The sequence below is a fragment of the Leptosomus discolor genome, chromosome 4 (assembly GCF_034619465.1).
Source record: "Leptosomus discolor isolate bLepDis1 chromosome 4, bLepDis1.hap2, whole genome shotgun sequence".
Taxonomy (NCBI): Eukaryota; Metazoa; Chordata; class Aves; order Leptosomiformes; family Leptosomidae; genus Leptosomus; species Leptosomus discolor.
In genome coordinates, this window is record NC_141394.1 from 71,374,505 (window position 1) to 71,394,212 (window position 19,708).

Below are 19,708 nucleotides of genomic sequence, written 5' to 3' on the forward strand. Positions count from 1 at the left end.
TGCAATAAACATTGCTGTACACTTCTCAACTAAAGCAACTTGGCCTTCAAAATCCAGCCATTCCTCCAGCTCTTGCACTGTGGAGAGGAGACAAGGACTATAACCCTGCAGTACAAGAAGGGATACAAAGTCACTCGATCACCCTCTTGGCTTTCTGTGCATTTCCTGCTACCATGCTGCACCTTGAAAGAGCTGTGGATTGAATGTGTAGCTTCAGGCAGGACGGGACCAGGATTAAGTCCCTTAAACTGTTCTATCTTCTGTTTACAGATACATAAAACCAACCTTTCTAGATGTCTGTTTTTATTTTCTAATATGCTTATTCCTGAAGCATTTGTTTCCTTTCTCCCCATGGGACTCTCTGTTCACAGTAAATAAAGCACTGCAATGAACTGCTACTTCACCTTAAACCCCTGTCTACTAGAGTCTACACTACTTACAACATAAGACAAAGTAGTGGAAAAATCTAGAGAATCAAAAAGGCTGCTTTTCAATTACCTGGTCTGCTGTAGTGCTGAGGAGAATGGGAGGTTGGAGTGTAGCGACCATAGCCCAGCGAGCCAGCAGAGCTAGGACTTGATGTCCTGTACTGCTTGAAAGATCTGTCATCTTGGTCACCCTGACAGAAGGAGAGGAAATATATGTCATTAGGGAAGAGAAATAACTTCCGAAACAGGCAGAATATGCTATTTTGCACATTTCTGTGCCATGTAGATGGAAGTCAATGCTGTTGTAACGCTCCATACAATCCCAACGAAATGAGATGCCTTTCAGCTGCAAGCATCTCCACTGCAGTGTGACTGAAAGAGCTCTGACAAGTATCAGAGAACAGTCATGTTCCCAGGAAAGTCAGCACATACATGAATTAAAAAAGACAATATCATTTGAAAAGAACGTAACACTGTAGAAGTGTTATTTCAGGACGGTGTAATTCCCTGAACATACACAGGTGGGTGGAAGATGAGGTTAGTGTGATAGTACTACAGCCACTCTGTACCCATAAGAACGGATGCGTAATGGTTACAGGCAACACAAAAATCAGCATTTGTTGGCTTCATTACATCACAGTAATGATTGTGTCTGCTGTGTAAACTGCCCAGTGTACCATATTACAACGTGGTCACTACTATCTAGGTAACCGATATAAACACCCATATATAGCATTAGCATTAATAGTGCAGCATTGTGCAAGGCAAGTCACACAACCCATTTCCTGCTAAACCCTTGGCTTCAACCACTTAAAATCATGTACACCCATTCCAAATCCCTGCCTCTCTATAGCTAGTTAAATTACGATTGCAATTTGCATGTAGTGTCTTCTTAACAGTAAATCCATTACTGAGTGAATTAGATGTGGAAATGACTTTTTGTAAATTAGCTATAAAAGCAAATTCAAATTTCTTGGTTTTTTTAAGACAAGCAAGAATTTGCTTGAGTTAACTTCAAAGTAGAACAAATCAATGTAACCTGGAGATGCTCCCTTATGGAAAGTCATACTCCAGAAAATGCTTCACCTCTCCTGTTCCAGTAGGAGTGAGTGAAGATACGCTATACCTTAGCAGCTGTTAGCCACTTGACATGAAATCTGTGTGACTTCCATTGGGTCATTCATCATTTAAACACACTGGAGATCCTGCTTAGCCCCATCATCATCTCCCAGGTTCCTATCAGGACAATTTAATTCTATCCATCCACTCATCTTCAGATGAATTTGGCTTCTCTGGGATTATCCTTTACTCTACAGAGATATACAATGTTCTCCCATCATCAGCTTTTCACCTCTGGTTCAGGTGTGCTCCAACCCTTTCACCTCACCCCAGATGTACTGACTGCATTTTCAAAAATGGAAAATCAGTTTTGTATAGTAGTAGTAGTAAGTAGCATTATTGCTTTAATATAAATTTCAGAAGAAATTCTACCAAAAAAAAACCCAACAAAAAACAACTGACGCCTTCTCAAACTTGCAGCGTTCTGTAGACAAGTTTCCCTCCCAAAGCAGCTATATTATTTAATATCCACTCTAACCCTTGTGAAGAGAGTTACAAGCAGTATACCAACGTCTCTAGAAAGTTTTTTGATGATATTTAAGTATCATATGAGTGTTAGCTAATGGTCTATGATGTATACAATTGTACGACATGAGAATTTTCCTCTAATAAAAATCCCTGCAAAAAAAACAGTGGCAGGTTTGCAGATGGTGATGCCTGAGCACCTCATCATAGACTCTAGAGCTCATCTAGACATAGAGAAAGACAGCAAGCATGGCAGAGCTGGATAATGTGGGAGTATCCATGTAATGCAAATCACGGCAACACCAGCCTCCATAGCAGAGTCACTTTTAGAATTTAATAGTATTGACAGTTTGATACCTCATAGCTAATTTAAAGCAAATTATTATAATGTGCCAACACACCAAGATTTCATACACTTTTTGTGTACTTTGTGTCTGTGTAAGGAATAGTCAATCAAGCTCCTAAAATCCAATATTAAATAAAGCACATTTTTATTTTTAAACTATCAATTAAATTACATCCCTATTGTTTAACTTCTCTGTTTAACCAGTGCTTATAGTGACAGTTTGTGATTTACAATCCTTAATGAAGATCTGCAACTCTCCACTATTACCAAATCTGTGCCATACATTAAATTGGGATAACAGAGAAACTAGCCAGGCCTGTGATATGTAATTGAGTTACCATCTAGGAAACTATGTGAAACACTATCACTGCTTCCAAGGTGATGTTTCTTGAAACAATGACTGGCTTTGATCATTAATGCACATCAACATATGCAGACTTAGAAGTTCAGGTACGTGCAAATGATTTAACAGTATGTGTGCACAAATAGTGTAAGCAGTTTAACTATTTGTGGAATAAAAAATGAAAAGAAAAAAAGAAAAGAAACCTACACTGAGCATTAATTCAAGTCAACTCCTGCTGGCAGCTTTATAATATAAACATAAATCATATTTCCCAACGTAATTTATTTAGTAGAGCTTGAAGAAGTGACCACCATACAACCTTTATTTTGGAAAGCAAAAACATGGATGACAGTGCAGATAGATGCATACAGATGACAATCCAGAAGCAGAGCACGTATTCAACACAAGTAACACTGTGAAAAACATAAATTATAAAACCCCATGCACTATAGAGGCAGGAGGCAAACCCACATTTCAGACACTGCTGGTTATCAATGTGACCAGGTTTATGCATCACAAAATGGGTCAGAACAGGAGAATAAAGGCATTGGGGATTACCTCAGTAGGTGTTGGAGAGAGCAACTGAGGTGACTGCAAACAGCAACACACAACAAATTAGTGATACAAATTCATGCATGATGTTACTTGTGAGAACTACTACTCTTAAAATATCAATATCCATGTAAAACACATGATACAGTCAGGAAAAACACCTGTCAATTAAGTTAGGGCATTTTTTATTTGTTTTTAAATAAGTAAATAAGGAAAAAATGTAAGTAATCTCATATAAAGCTTTTATTGATTTCTCTGCTACAAAATCCTGGGGTCTGGTGAGGCCAGTCCTGTGCCGCAGAGAGTGCTGCTAGTAGGGAAACTCCCATTCAAAGCAACTGCCTGAAACTACACACAAGCCCCAGTTAAATCTGCACTGAAGCACCTCCAAAATCTGGACTAGAACTTTGTTGTTCAGAGCTGGCTTCAGGGAAAGCAAAATATTTGTCCTATTTAATTTTTAATTAAATATCATGTAATTTGACAATTTGCTGTTCACTCACTTTCCTTTCAAAATTAATGCTATGTTTGGTTAGTTGAGCAAGTCTACTGAAACTACTGCACTTCAGGTAGTAGCCAGGATGCTGAAATTTGTCCACCTTGGAATGGATGCAATGACTGAGTCCTCACAGGAGCTGGGCGAAGGTTGTTTAGTCTATGCACCTCTGCCAAGCCCAGATGTCACTTCTGCCAAGCCTAGATGTAAATGGGCAGTTGAGGAGGGCCACAACATTACCAGAACCCACAAATTTCGACACAGAAAGTTTACACTCCATAGGTTCGGGGCTTTGCAGCAGGTGTTGGTTTTGTGAAATCAGAAATCTAAATACCATCTACAATCTTAATTCTTTTATGATGCATTATAACGGAACTCCTGTGGTTCAGCATTGTACAGAGAGGGTTTGGAAGCGAGTCTGCAAAACCTAACATATGGGTTGCACTTCAGAGTAGTACTGAGACTTTAGTGGTACTGGTTAAGCGTAAAAAGTGTAAGTGATAGCAGGACTAGGACTACTATAAATCATATGTCTTTTATTTATAGCATTTATTTCTACCTGTTCACTTACACCTATAGAGAACAAAGCAGACTTTTCTATATATGGACTACTCTAGAATGTATATATCTTGCTAATATACCTAGTATATCCAAGAGGTTTGATTTGTAAAAACATAACTAAATTTATAAAAGAAACCAGAAATTCAAATCAAAGGTAGATATGGTTAGGGAAGAAAAGCTAACTTGCATGACAGGAGTTATATACAAACATGTTTCATAAAAAACAGAATTAGTAGTATTAGTAAGACTATGCTAAATTAGATTTCATTAGCACAAACTGTGTAATATTAGCTCTGCATATGAATAGGCTGAAATGCATGTGTGACATAAGGATGAACTTTAGTAAGGGACAGTTGAAAGAAATTTGTACACAGGAAAGTGATACCATTATTGTGTTACCAAAATAACATGGTACACTTTAAAAAAAAGAAAAAAATTCATGAAAGACATTTGGCTTCACTTCTGATTTTTGCATTATAATTAGCAATGGCTTTTGTTTCCTACCGCATGCATACAGAACTCCTCTCATAGAAAAACATATTTTAATTACATGTCATCTGTTTAAAAATTGATCACAGAAAGCGATTCTTTCATTTCCACAAACTAAAAAGTGAAATGAACATCTTGCTTGTTTTTTGGAAGGCCTTGTGAATGAATGGATGACATGACTCAATTAATTGAAGTTGTAAAAGTTAGTTAGTTGGGTTTTTTTAATTATGCACATGTTTAAGAGTGTTCAGCAACATGTTCAATTATGTACATAAAATCTCAAATCCATAGTAAAAAGAATACCCATGTTTCAGTACCTCCCCATAACTATGCCTGTCATCTGAAGAGTAACTGATATATGGAGAATAGGAGATCATATCTGGGCGGTCAATGTTATAGATGGCTTTATTTTTAGGAAGAGCAGCCAAATCCCTGTAGTCAAGAATTTCATCTCCAAGCTTTGCCTAAGAAAAGGAGGAAAGAAAGCAGTGAGGATAAGAAAGAATTTGTTCAGGATGTAATCAGAAAAGGACAGACAAGTGCAGGCAGAAAAGTCACCATCATAATAACAAACTACTTTTTCCGTTTGTGCACGTTTAAATCTCTTATATTTACTACACAATGCTAAATATTACTGCTGTTTTCTTTTTATATACTAGTGCTTTCTACTTTGTCACTCACATTTGTCTAACAGGAGTAGCACGGCATCAGCACAGTCCCCTTGGTTATATCCCGCTTACTGCTAGCTGCACAGAGAGACACGGGGGACAGATATTGTAGTCTTTTTCAGGCAAAACACTCTTCCCTTTAAAGTGGTTTCAGTGTGCAGGGTTCCCCTACCAGAAGCAGTACTGAATAATCAAATACGTATTTCCAACATATACTCTCCAGATGCTGAAAAACACTAGTCAGGTCTTTAATTTTTCCTATTCAGCTGTGTTCCACAGATTCACCTCCTTTCCTAACTATGTCTGAGTAGCCCATAATTATGGGTCACAAACCAGCAGATGATGGATTTGCACCGTGATGGATTAGTTGGAAGATCACAGATGCCACTTAAGTAAATTTCAAATACTTTCATGGGCCTCAGACAGCCAACAGAGGGAAAGGGCTTTGTCACTCCCCATTCTGCTCATTCCAAAAGTATAATTATCAAAATGCCACATTCTCACACATTATTCTTAGGACAATGGTAACTTGCACCAAAATGGTATCCAGCATGTACTGTCTTGTACATACGATGACAAGTTGGCCACATTGAGAGTGGAGAAATGGGCAGCGTAATTGTCTCATTCCCAGTTCAGGCTTTGCAGAATGATAAGCTCTTTGTTGGCAACAAAATGATGATTGAATCTTGCTATTCTCTGAAAATCTCAGTATGATCAGCTATAAAACTGTAATATTTTCCACATGCAAAAAATATGAAAGTATCTAGGATTTATATGTGCAGTGATTATAGTTTTTCTTAGTATAAGCTAACAAAAGTTCAATAGGTTTTCCAGGGAAGTTTTCTATTAAGTTAATCACACAGGAAAAACTTAGTGTGACAAGTTTCAGTTATCTCTTTTTTCTAAATCAATGTATGATTTTGTGCAAATGTAAGCAACACGGAAAGGAGGAAGATTCCTCTTAACTAAGAAAGTGGAATAAAGCTGCCATAACCATCACATATTCTCATCCTCAAAACTAATGAAAAAATGTGGTTTAATCAAATATGTGATTCTTCAGCGATCTACAGATCTCACCCTCCTGGCAGCTACTTTAAGAAGTTAAAGAGCAATGAAACAGCCCCTTAATGAAAATAAATCCCTCCCTACTGAGAAGCCAGTGGCAAACTCTGAGGCAGAGGTAAGGAGAAGTCTGTCCATCAGGTCTGTTCCAGGAAGAATTTGGGCAGCATTGTACCTACAAGGAAGGCCAAGGAGGTTGTGATAATTTCTTTTTTAAGGTATCCAGGGTTGTGGAGATTATTGAAGAGAACCCAAAGAAGTTCAGAATTAGGAATATTTAAATGTGAATTACATAATTTTAGCCCCTATCTCTCCACATAGATGTGCAACTTGAGATCTTCCCACTAGACTTCAGAAGTGTCAGGAGTAAAACTTATCTAGTTACGTAATTCCTTCCAGTTTAGATATCAAAATGTAGGCAAATTTGGATGAAAAAACACCTTAGAGATACAGTTGCTTTGTAAACACTCAGTTCTACAAAATTCTACTCAATTCTGCCTATACTGTTTTTCATTTTATTTGTTTCACCTACTTTCAAACACATGAGTGGAATTCAAACATGCTAGGGAAGGCTCAAATTACAGCTAAGAGGTTTTAAGCCATTTATTCAAGACTCTGATATTTTGGATTCCATTAAAACCATGCTTTAAGTTTAGAGTATCTATTTCATTTGGAACACATAATTTTACAATTGTATAATTGTGAATATGATCTGTAAAGAAATGTAACGTGATTTCTATTCCTAGTATGAGAACATACAATGCAGTTATGTAACCTAACCTGAATCTTCCAGTTGGATATATTACATCAGTGCACCTAATTCTCTCTTCATAAAATTTAGCTAACTATAAAGAAGGATCTTTACTTAAGTCTTACTTAATGGCATAATTTAGAAACCAACTCATTTTTAAGTAGTATTTAGGGACTTTGAGGGGATATCAGCACTAGGGTAAATTTCAGTCTGGATATAATGAGGCCATCACTGAAGTTTATGAAAAGATGCCCATTAACTTCAAAGGGCACGGGCCTGTGCCCTCTCTCAGTGCAAGAAGACATCAAAGTCTGATATCAACAGATGAAGAAAAAGTGGTATACCTTTAGTAAACCACCTGTATGAATCACACTCAGGTTTAGTCAAAACACACTTTCTTCACCTTTCCCTAGCTGACCACTCAACCATGACCCAGGAACACATCTCCCATGAGATGGCATCTCATTCAGAATGATAGCATTGCTCTGACTTGATGCCTTTAACAGTGTGAGCACCACGAATTCATGTTTCCTAAGCTTTAACCATTTTATCTAAATTCTCTTTTGTCCAACATGATACTTCACAGAGCTCACCAACTGTTAAGGTACAGTTTAACTATTGGTTTTAATGATCCAAATCCATGCTACTGCTGAAAGTGGCTATCCTGTGTGTACCTTTCCACTCTGCTCTGTCTTCTACGTTAGCATTAGAAGACATGTAGATGCCTGGGTCTTTTTTTCCCTCTTTGGTTGGCTGGAGGTTTTTCATGGGTTATTTTTTAGCTGAATCTAGTCTCAAATCTGACTGATCATACTTCTGTGTACCCACTAGTACTAGCACCAAAGAGGAGATGGGAAAGCATGGCCACAGAGGGACAGGGCTACAAATAGGTGGGACCTTCCTTTCAGCAGCGGCATGAATTTAGGTTTGGTAAAACCAATCATGAAAGCACCCAAGACAAATTCTGAGCATGTCATAGCACTCCTGTAATAGAAAACAGATGTGAAAAATATCCAAAGAATCATTTTTATAATATAGAAGTCCAGTAACATGTTTTTAATCCTTTTTTTACTTTCCTGTTCATGAAAGCCAAAACAGGGTTTAATCAATCTCACAGCTTTGACAATTAAGCAGTCAAAGATGAGACAGATACAGCAAGAACCTGCAAGCCTCTGGGGAATCTTTTTTCCTAATTGACTCATATTTGCTAGACAACTTTATTCTTTCACAGTCCCAGCTGCCTCTCGCATATATTACAGTAACAAACATTAGAGTTGTGTGCTGATTTAATGATATCCTTTGGAAAAAAAAAAAACAAAAAAGAAAAAACCACAACAGAAAAAGAGGATGGAGGTCATCCTTGACTTTTAACAGCCTGTGAAGCATGTTTAAAGCTATAATCACAAACATCAAGAAAAAATAGCATCCAACAGTTAGATAAATGTCACTAAAAACATACAAATCTGAAAGGAATGCTCATGCTTATAAAAACAAGTGGTGCACGGCTGGACAGATAGAAACCATCTGGCCAAAAAAAGTGCTTATATGATAATAGGCTCCTAGCACAATGAATTGTGTTCAGAGGAGCTGAGGCAATGACATTTTTTTACTGGAAATATACCACTGGTATCCAGCAGCATGGAGCTCTACCGGAAGAACTCAGAAACACTGATGAGCATTTAGATAAGAGGTAGTTCCTTCACTTCTAGTTCAATCTCACTCAGATAAAGGGTATATTGCATTCAAAATAATTTTTAATTCAAGAAAAAGGACAAGTTTGGCTCCAAGGCCCTCTTTTGCTTCTCTTAGTGTTGTAGATAAAAGAGCTAATCTTTGTACAATACAGTCTCCAGCAGTCAACTGCATCTTCAGCAATTTTCTTAGCATACAGTCCCATCTGATGAAAATGACCTGCCTACCTGAGGGATACATGGACAGGACAAAGATTAGCCCTGGGAATACTGAAGCTCTCCAAGAGATGTTTGTATGGATCATGCCACACTTGTAGGTATTTATTACCTATTGGTGGCAGCCTTGAGAATTTGGCCATGAACATTAGCTACAGAAATTATCGCAAGTGAGGTACAACTGGTATTGAAAAAATACTCAGCATTAGCTTTTATCATACTTGTTATTTTAAATTCTCTTTACAAGCTTTCCAGAGATAGCACTTCTTAAACCATAAACACATCAAAGGTTCTCTGAGGTTAGGGACTGGCATTTGTCAAGGCCCGAGTTCTGCAATCACACACATGAGTGTTTTCATAAGCAATCACATGCAGGCTCAAGAGCTCGACTTGTATTCAAATATAAGCTTGTAATCTACCTGTGGGCTGTACTGTTTACTTAAACTTTTCTTTTTTAGAAAGCACTGTGGTATTTTTCGTGCTTTGGTATAAGCCAGCTCTAGTCATAATGTAAGTGCTACAAATACACCACAAAAAATAAGAGGAAACTGCCAGAATTTTATTATGGAAAATGCAGTATTCAAACATTTTAAATGTGAGAAAGTAAATTCCATTTTAGAGGAATCACCAACTGCAGCGGTTTGGAGTCACTAACTTTCCATGCAACATGCTAAACTGTAGGAGGAAGCATAGGGGTTTCCCCATCCCACAGAAAGCATTTCACTGTGAAATACTCACATAGATCACACGGCTTGGGGAACCTGATGTACTCGAAGCAGGTACAGAAATAATACTCTCAGAAGAAGTCCTTGTTTCCTACAGCAGGAGAAGTGAAACACATAAGAAATAGAGAAGAGGAAAAGAAAATGTAACTGTTACTTCAAAAAGAGTACGTAAGCGATTTCATTTAATTTAACCTTTACCACTCAAAAATGGCATATTACAGTGAGCTCAAAACCTACAGGCATACCAAGGAGTTAAAAACAAAAGAACTTTTTTAGCCAATGAAATTAACCTTTTGAAAACGCAAAAATTATTTTATGTATGACTTTCTCCTCCCCTCCCTTCAGAATGAAATGGCCTGGAGCACGTCTGGGCTGCCAGGGCACTATTAGGCACAGGTCAAGTTACATGACAATACAGTGGCAGCATTTTTACTCTAAGGTTATACCATCAAACCAATCTACATTGCTTTTGGAACGTGTCATGCTACCATTCACTCATAGCAAACAGCATGACATCCTGCAGAGCATCCTGCAGATCAGGACACCAAATAGCTTCGCTTCCCCCTCTCTGATCATAAGACTATTCAACGGCTTTTGCTTTATTTTCAATCATTCTGGCATTCAGAGTGACAGACTTTTATTGCTTTCTTTTCGGTAGATTCCGTTATGATGAAAAATAGAATTACTTTTAAATAACAAAGGGTTGCGAGACACAATCATATTAACCATGAGTGAACAGACCTGACTTTCATAATAAAGTTTAAACAAATCTTACTATGAAATCAATGGGTTTACACCCTCTTTTACCCAGATATGTTAATTCTGAGTAAATACTCTTTCCCATCTATGTAAAAACCTGTCCCCAATTGCAAAAAGTACATATTTTTCCATACTCTCAGAATGACCATTGTTTACTGTCTCACCGAAGGCTGACACTTCTTCCCTTGAGGTTACAACTTCAAAAAGCATTTTAGCATTATTAAACTGTCAGGTCAAGGTAGCATCCCTCCTTCTACTCCAGTCTCTACTTGAAGCATTTACGAGCTTTTAGAAACAATATATGAATATATCTGTACTGTACTGTGTTGTGTTAGCAAAGCAAACAAACTAAATGATCACAACTATCCTTCCTCTGACCTTCTTTAGCTGAAATAGTCCTGTGGCTTCTCTGAGACAATATGTGGAGATACTTATCCCTATAAAAAAAAATTTGGTTTCTTTGTTTTGGCATGTCTGACTGGGATTTTGGAATTTTCTCCCTCTCATTTTCAGTTGTCTCACACTGAGGCTCTGTACACTCTCAGAAGGTCCAAGGGAACAAGCATGGAAACAGAGCATTATCTGAGAAATACTTGTGGCTGCCGTTGAGATGATCATTTAACACAGAAAATGCAATTGCACTGCTCTTCTGCCTAGTTAAAGCACATTGCAGTTTTCCAGAACTTGTGTAAATGACATGAAAGTACCATCAATGCACTTATGTCATGTGCAAACTATACTTCTCTTTCATGATGTCCCTACAGGAGGCCCAATATAGTAGAGAGAGAAAAAAAAAAAAACAAAGAAAAAACCCCCTGTGCTATTCCAATGATTTAAACCCTGTTAAAATCAAACGACAATTTTGGATCAACCTCAGGATTCCCTAGATAAAGCTTCAGAGCTTCTTTCTGTGTCATGTGCATCAGTGATCAGTGGAGTGTGTTTTAAGATCACACAGTGTAGCATGAGCTTAAAACACATAACATACCTGGCTGAATATATTTAATAACTCTTAATAAATTTCCAGAGTTTTTTTGATGGGCTTTCCTCAGCTTAGAGGTACCATCATGTTTTTAAGAACTGCAATTCATTAAAATTTCTAACTTTTGCAATCAAAGTGTAGAGTCTCATCTTTCTAAGGTACTTCTGCAGATTGCTTCTGTTCTTCTTTACTTTATTCAGTTACTCCCACACTTTTCCCCATTTCTCCTCCTGGTGATTAAAAACTGCTCATTCCACATCTCAGAGATGCTCTTCATTCTCTGCATGATCCATTACCCCTTTTAGCATGCCCAGTCTATGCCCACTGCACATAATTTCCTAGCTTTTGCAATAAAAACTCACACCTCAGTTGTCTCCATTGCCTCTGTTCAGATCTTTTCTCTGTACTACAAATTTTTATGCTTCCTCCACCTAACTTTTTTTTCCTTTACGCCTTTTGATAATCCTTATTCTTTCTCTTGCTACTTTGATTTCTTCTATCTTTTCTAGCTTCATCCCTTCTGCTTACAATCTCACTCTCCCATAATTTTTCTTTTTGCTGTCACTCTCTTTTACAACTTCTTTTTCCTTCCACTCCACCTTCAAGGTTTTGGAGTGTGCTGTCACTTATTCCTTCTGCCTTTGCCACCTACCTTAATTACATACTGTGCATATACCTATAAAAATATACAGAAAAATAACTTTTAAAAACAACAAACTGCAAAGGTTGACCAGAAAATTTCTCAACCAATATATCCCATTCCCAACTTTACAAGTTATGTTGGAAAGTCCATTGCTACCCTCTTCAAAATGGCGTCTTACAAGTACACTTTGTCTTTATGAGGAAAAGGCAGCCAAGTAGGTACCCAGTACAACCTTGTCCGTTGTCTTTCTCTGAAGGAGGGGAGAAAAAACCCAAACCCTACCATATTTTCAGTAAATTACATGGGGTTTTAAGCTTGCAATTTCAGTTACTCAGACAGAATAAAATCCTTAGGAAGCCTGAAATACTGCTTAATAGTATTAGGCTGAATCAGCAGCACTTATTGAAGTATTTTGACAATTTTAAAGATACATACATCAAACAATACCTTTTATACTGAAACGCTACTTATTTGGTATTCAGAGTTCGCCATGAAGAATATCAGAGCATTCACTTCCCAAACACATGGGTACAAAAAAATACAGCCAAGATCGTTCAGGGTAAAGTCCAAACGAAATTTTTTTCAGAACTGTAATTTAGTCAAAGTTGCACTTGTTAACACACCAGATTTTCAAAAAATCTTTTTATAGTTGCTGCCTGCTGTCCTGACTTGTCCATGTGCCTTCTGTCCAAGCCTTGATGAATCAAAGCAGAGCTTTTTCAAACAAGGAGCATCAGAGAACATCAGAACTGAAAAACCCCATACTTGGCCTCTGCATTAAATGAGATAGTTGTATCTCAGTACCACCACTTCAGAGGGATCACTTCCCCAGCTACAGATTAATTCTTCATTTCCTAGGGGCAGCTTATTCATCTGCTAAACTCGTAATTATTATCGTTGCCAGAACATCCCCCTTTTCCCCTTGCACACAGACAAATGCACAAATCATCCAACTTAAGGAGGTACTTAAAGCCAGAGATTAAATTAAGCTGGGGCTGGCTTGCCAACATTTTACAAACAAATATTAAAAAAGAAATTCCAAGGAGATGTTTTTTTTTTTAAATAACACAAATAAAGCGAAAGTCCTCTGATCTTTTAAGTGCAGAGCCATATAAAAAGAGAAGAGGTCATGCACTGATCACATCATAATCAGACAGAAGTTAAATATTAACTTTTTTTTTCTTATTCATATTTTCACATTTTTCCTTATTCAGCTTATACATAAAACTCTTAGGTCAGCATTCTCCTGAAGTTGCAGCTTTAATCACTAAGTAAAAGCAGAATATTTGTATTACATTATTACATTACATTAACTTACTAGATTTCTGTCTTTTAAAATTTAAAATTACGGTAGTGAAAACATTCCAAATTCTTCCCTCCATGCCCTCTGCAAAAAAAGGAATAGAGAACAACATGACAAAGGAATGACAATGGGTAAAAATACGGTCTTTTTACCTTGTTTTTTTCTTCAGCCTTTGCAGCCTGTCTACAAACTGGATGCCAAATGGATGTACCTGGAAAGTAAATTTAAAGTTCTGCTTAATTCAGTTCCCCAATAAGAACCTTATTAAACCTTCCTATAAGGTTTTATAAGATACAGCATACTGACTGATTCCACTGCAGTCACTATTTCATATGTACTTTCAAAGCTAAACCTGACAACTTCTCAATAGCTGTAAGCCTGATCATATACATTTTAAAGACAAGGTGCATTTCAGAAAGCTACATGTCCTTCAACATGTGAGATCAATATCAAAACCTGAGCCCTAAGAAATGTGATATGGAATCTCTGGAGTTCCTCCAGCCCAACCTCCTGCTCAGAGCAGGTCCCATTACAGCAAGCAGCTCAGGGCTATGCCCTGTTGGGTTCTGCTTGTCTCCAAGGATGGGCATCCCACAGCATCTCTGGGCAATCTGTTCCACTCCCATGGTAATTTTTTTTTTTCCTTACATGTAGTTAGGATTTCCTGTACTCTTGTTATACATATTCTTATAATAGTCCGGCCCAGGTCATACAAAGTGTGATCATACTTTGATGGGATGAATAGTATTATGGATTTTAACACTAGCTGAAAACCCAGTCCTTCTGAATTATGCACTGTACTGATCTTGCATTTTCTGTATGTTTGTCTCTCATATACCAAATACTAAGGGGAATTCAGGGGAACATACATCCTGGAGGAATCAGAAAACAGAGAATGAACCAATTCTCTACTGCATGTAAGTATTGAAGAGAGGATTATGAACTCCAGAGATACAAGTAAACATTAAGTATGAGAAAGAAACTTAATAATTATTTTGCACTAGTCATAAAGGAAAAAAAAAAAACTTTCAAAAAGTTCAACAGCGTGTTCAATAGTCAGTGTTCAATGTTCCAATTCAGTTGAAGCGGAATGTGCTTAACTATATAAAATAAAAGAATTATTTGTAAATTTTAATAGTAAAAAGGAACCTTTATGTTTATGTCAGTCTGAGCTCAGACAAGACATAAACTAAAGCTCCACATAGTTAAATAATGTGAGTGTACCACAGCTTCTGCCTGACTAAATGGGAAGTTGAGAACCTTTGTTATAAGTATTTAATGTTTATATTGGGTGGAGAGCATCAAGAAGAGTTATTAGAAATGCTTTGTTTTCACAGCAGTTTGATAGTTTTCTAACCAGTGGATTTTGGAAACAAGATAGAAACACAAAGTCTACTTCCCAGAAGACAGATGGAGATCATTAGAATTTATTTCACAAAAATAATCCAGATGAACACAGACTAAAGCAGTAAAAGACTATCTGTAAGTACAAACTGGATAAATTATGTTTACTAAGTCGCTGAAGTTTTTTGGGACTGAACCACTATGAAACATCTTTATAGTACCTTTAAATTCAATGCTAATTTATCTTCCAATTACGAGTGGGTCTGATCTCGCCCACTGAAAGCATATGTCCCAACCGCTGCATAAGTTGATGTAAATCTTCCCAATGGTTTTAAGAAGTGTTTAGATCAACCCTTTTTTTATTACTCCTATCTGTGGTCAAGCAAAACTGGCTGGGAAACTTTTTCATACAGAAGAAAAAGAGTCTATTCACTGAAAAGTCATCTGCTGGATAACCAGTGAAAGCTCAGTTCCTGCTAAGGAACATGCAACACCAAAAGGAACCTTACGGTAGTTTATTAAGAAGATGAAGAACAAGTTACTAAACCCTGGGCTCTGATATTTTTTGTTATCTAACACATCGGGTCAAGCAGTCCAAATACCTAATCACAGATCTTTCATGAAATTAACACCAGCTTCTATCAGAAACTGCTCTTCATGTGAAGATAAAAAGTGAAAGTGTATGATAGTAAGCTGGTATGACTGCTTCATGAATCAGAAAATAAAGTAAGATGGGTCCAAATTAACAGGACCTGTGTACTTTGTGATTATTTGAACTAAAAAACAGCACAAAACCTAACAAATATCCACCCTTATAACAAACTGAACTTAAAAAGAAGATTCACTTTCAATCCAGTTTCAGAGGGTTTGAAATCTAGAAACAAATTTGTAGTTTGATATCTTTTTTTTAAGCATTGATTTCCTAGGGGATTTTAGTACTGCTAAGCTACTTTGCAATTGGAAAAACCACAGAATTTTCTGGCTCCTGAGGGAGAATCCATGAACACAGACAAGGATCATTATGTCCTTTAATGAGCTAGTTCTTGTTGCAAACCAAAGTGACAATAAGACTGTCATTTTAAATAACGTACTAAATTATAATTAGATCTTACTGAGACCACTGTTGTTTTTTAAATAAAGTCTAACTCTTCCAACTTAATGAATGATTTCAAAGTATGCTTCTAGAAAACTGTGGACAATTGCAAAGTTGTAATACAGATCTGGGCAAGCATGTGATGTTAGGATAATACACCAGCCTTGCAGTTCCCACATGCTACTGAGTTCCTCTTTTCTGTTTTCCTTTGAAAAGATACTGCCAGTCAAAGACACAGGCAAAACCCTTCATTTTCTCTGGTGCCTGACCTTGTATTTAACTGTGTAGATACTTCTTTCATCAGTTTAGTACAGCTAAAAATTGCTCCATATGAAATACAGATTTTAGCTCGTACCTATGTTAAAGAACTTTTTTTTTTTTCATTGAATAAATCATTGTGCAAGTCCTTCTCTACTACCACTGAAATTCCCTGACAAGAAACACTGAATTTCTCCTGTACCAGCTTATGGATGCATAAGATATACACATATTATGTGGTAAGGGCTTCAGCTCCACGGCATCCTCTTCTCCATCCTCCGAGGACACTTAGGTCTGACTGAGGGGAATCCAGGTAAGGAACTTCAGATTTTCTCCTCATACTCAAATGGGCAATGGGTACAGAACTGGTCTTAGGACTGCAAGAGCAGCTTTAGGGAGCCTGCTGTCCTGTCCGTGTGTTAACATTCATCTGGACCATTTATCAGTGTAGAAAAATCACATTTTTTTAGTAAACAGAAAATTTTATAATCTTCACTGTCAAGTAGTTCCATCTGCAAGAAATAACTGCTACAACTCATCCTTTCTGTGATTCACACTGGCTATTGGATTTGAACTGAGAGAGAAGTAATAGGTGAGTAAGAAGCAACAAGGGTTTGTTTTTGCTTTCCCTTAGCCTACACATTGCATTCTTCACTTTCTTTGGTAGTTATGAAGTGAGAATATGTACAAAACAGTTCAGCCCTGCTAGTCGGTATGGGCAAGAGGGCCATGCTGACAAGTGTAACTGGTTTGGGTTTTGTTTGTTTGGTTTTGTTTTTACCTTGAAGATACATTTCTTCTCCTTCTGCAAACATCTGACTGCACCTGACACATCGTGCGCACGTTGGGTGGTAATGTTTTTCTCCTGCCTGTTTGGGAAAAAAGGTACAGATGATTAAGTACACTGATCAATTTAGCAGCTTCACTATGAGGAGTTTTTCTTTCATCCTCTAGAATATGACTAATGGGAGTAAATTAGTTAATGCAAATTAGTTCAACAATCTCCTACAACCACAATACTTATTTTCTTATAGACAATTAATGATTTAAAACATAATTTTTGTCTTGCCTACACAAAAAAAAAGTTAATGTGCAATAGTTAAGTCTCTGAATTTACAGAATGGAATCAATCTTATATTGAGAACACATTTTCACTGTAAACAACTATACTGTGCACCAAGTGCAAGGTAGGTTAGGACTCACCTGCACAAGGAAGTTGGGAAGTCATAACCTTGAGCACGGATTTGCAACTCAACTGTATGTTTGTCATGATCCCACTGAATATATAATCTTAATGCACAGCAAGAACCATCTTGTGCAAGGAACGTTTGTATCTGCTTTGAAACTATCTTGCAGGTAATGGGTACTAAAGGGTTTCCATGAGGAATGTGTGTGGTGTCCCTCCAGGACTGTAAGTTCAGAGCTGACAATTTTGGGTACTGTGTGTTAACTCCCTCACACAGACAAGCCAGGAGCTTTGCCAGTTGTTCTGAGATTAATCCACATAATTTAATACCATTCTTTTAATTATTTGGAGTCTTAAATTTGCTCAGAGCAGCTTAGTAACTCATTGATTTTCATAAATTTAAATCTCCAATTACCTTATAACCCCATTAATTAAAGCTTCACCATTGACCTCGGTGTGTTTATCAAGAGGAGACTTCCACCTGCTATAAAGGAGCACGGGCTTGTCTATGTCAGAACACCAATGTGTGACACAGACAAGGGTGAAGTTAACCTCAAACGACTACCAGGAAAAAAAGACAAGATTCTTGGATCGAGGGATTTCTGCAGGACTCAATTTGGCCAAAATTCAATTCTATGGCTCACTGTGGGCAAACTCATTAGCTCTGGTTCCCACAGGCAAGGACACCAGCAACACAAGGCAATGTTGGCTTGAGCCAGCGACAAAAACAGCAGTCAGGGAGTTGTGCTCTTCTAAGTCAACGACACTGGCCAGCCTCTCCAAACTGCACCCCCACCCCATCTTTCAGGTGACACTCACAAAACACAGTTCAACAGCCCAAAGGCAGCTCTTGCAGATGCTCCCAGCACTCCTCACTCTTCAAAACCCCTACAGAACTGAAAGCCGAATTTGGCATCTCCTTCCTCCTCTTTGACCCCACACTCTTCTGTGCTAGACAGAATGGCCCATTGTTCAAGTGGCTTAAGGTCAATGTCACTTCCATTATGAACAAAAGCCTGGAGACCAAGTAACTCTAAAACTTAGAGCTAAATTAAACTGAGTTTAAGTTAAAGCCAAGCTAAGTCTGACTTCAATAGAAAGGCTCCCGAAGTTAAAAATAAGCAAATTTTGGTCCATGTAGATTGTGTCATAACCTGCTCATCTGAAAAAGGTTGAAAGTGCTACTAGGATTGTGTGTGCCTTTAAGGAACTATAAAGTATCGCCCCACTGTCTTCAGCATGTGAATATGCTCTCACAGCATTGCACTGTAAATTCCCCTTCTATCAATCTAGAAATTTAACACTGCTACTACAGAGACGACTTGTCTTACTCTTTTTCATTGACTGAATGTCAAAGCTTTCAGAGATACTAAAGAACATAATTTGCTGCACTTTAAATCACCCATAAGGAAGAGCAACACATCACATCAGAACTGCCATTTTGAAAACAGCTTTGTTTCAGTTCATGTTTCTTTTTATGGTGTCATTTGTGCACACTGCTGAGTGATTTTTGCAATTTCAGACATGGAAGATGTCTGAAGAACTTCTAACTGTGCCAACACCTTAAAGTATCAGACCATGAAGTACCAGTATTTGGCTTAAACCCCAGGTTTAAAATTGCTTGCCTAAGTGCAGGTGTTTAAGCACAGAAGGGTATCTAACTATCACCAGATAAAGTTAGGTTTGCAATATGAAGCTGAAAAGAAATATCATTTCCTCTAGATTTGTTCTGCACAAACATCGCTAACGCAATGCATAGCCTCAATAACTCAATTGATTTAGCACAGCTGATACAATTCCCAGGGTAACACTCTCTACCGGAATTCAATTAGTCCTTTGCTAAAATAAGCTGTCAGAACATATTCTCAGATAACCTGCATGCACCACAGAATAAAATGTATTACGTCAAATTTAACAGTGCAACCAAATACATCATTTTAATTCACTCTGTATAGGAAAGTAATATCAACTAGCTGTAGAATGACACAAAGAGACCTCTTTTATTAGATATAACAGAAAAATCAGGGGAGAAAGGTGTAGTGATCCTTTTGCTGATGATCACACCAGGATAATTCCAATGGACATTGCATAATTACCTCTGAATTAAAATGGGACATTGTCAAAATTCTCATACAACTCTAAGTGCTGACAGTGGTTTTTGTTCCCTCCTTTTAGCATTTTTGTATTTTGTCCCTCTTCTAGCCAAAGCATAGAAGACAAGACACAGC

At 37.5% G+C, this 19,708-nt stretch overlaps 1 protein-coding gene across 1 annotated transcript in view; it reads right to left on the reverse strand.

Annotated features, from left to right (window-relative positions):
• Positions 1-19,708, reverse strand: part of ABLIM2 (actin binding LIM protein family member 2) — a 113,041-nt gene that overhangs the window by 38,450 nt on the left and 54,883 nt on the right. The window contains exons 7-12 of the mRNA XM_086464636.1: positions 17,076-17,163; positions 13,752-13,810; positions 9,926-10,003; positions 5,117-5,263; positions 3,260-3,292; positions 499-619 (exon numbers count right to left, since the gene is read on the reverse strand). Coding sequence (XP_086320762.1) covers positions 499-619; positions 3,260-3,292; positions 5,117-5,263; positions 9,926-10,003; positions 13,752-13,810; positions 17,076-17,163 — 526 coding nt within the window. The remainder of the gene's footprint in view (positions 1-498; positions 620-3,259; positions 3,293-5,116; positions 5,264-9,925; positions 10,004-13,751; positions 13,811-17,075; positions 17,164-19,708) is intronic.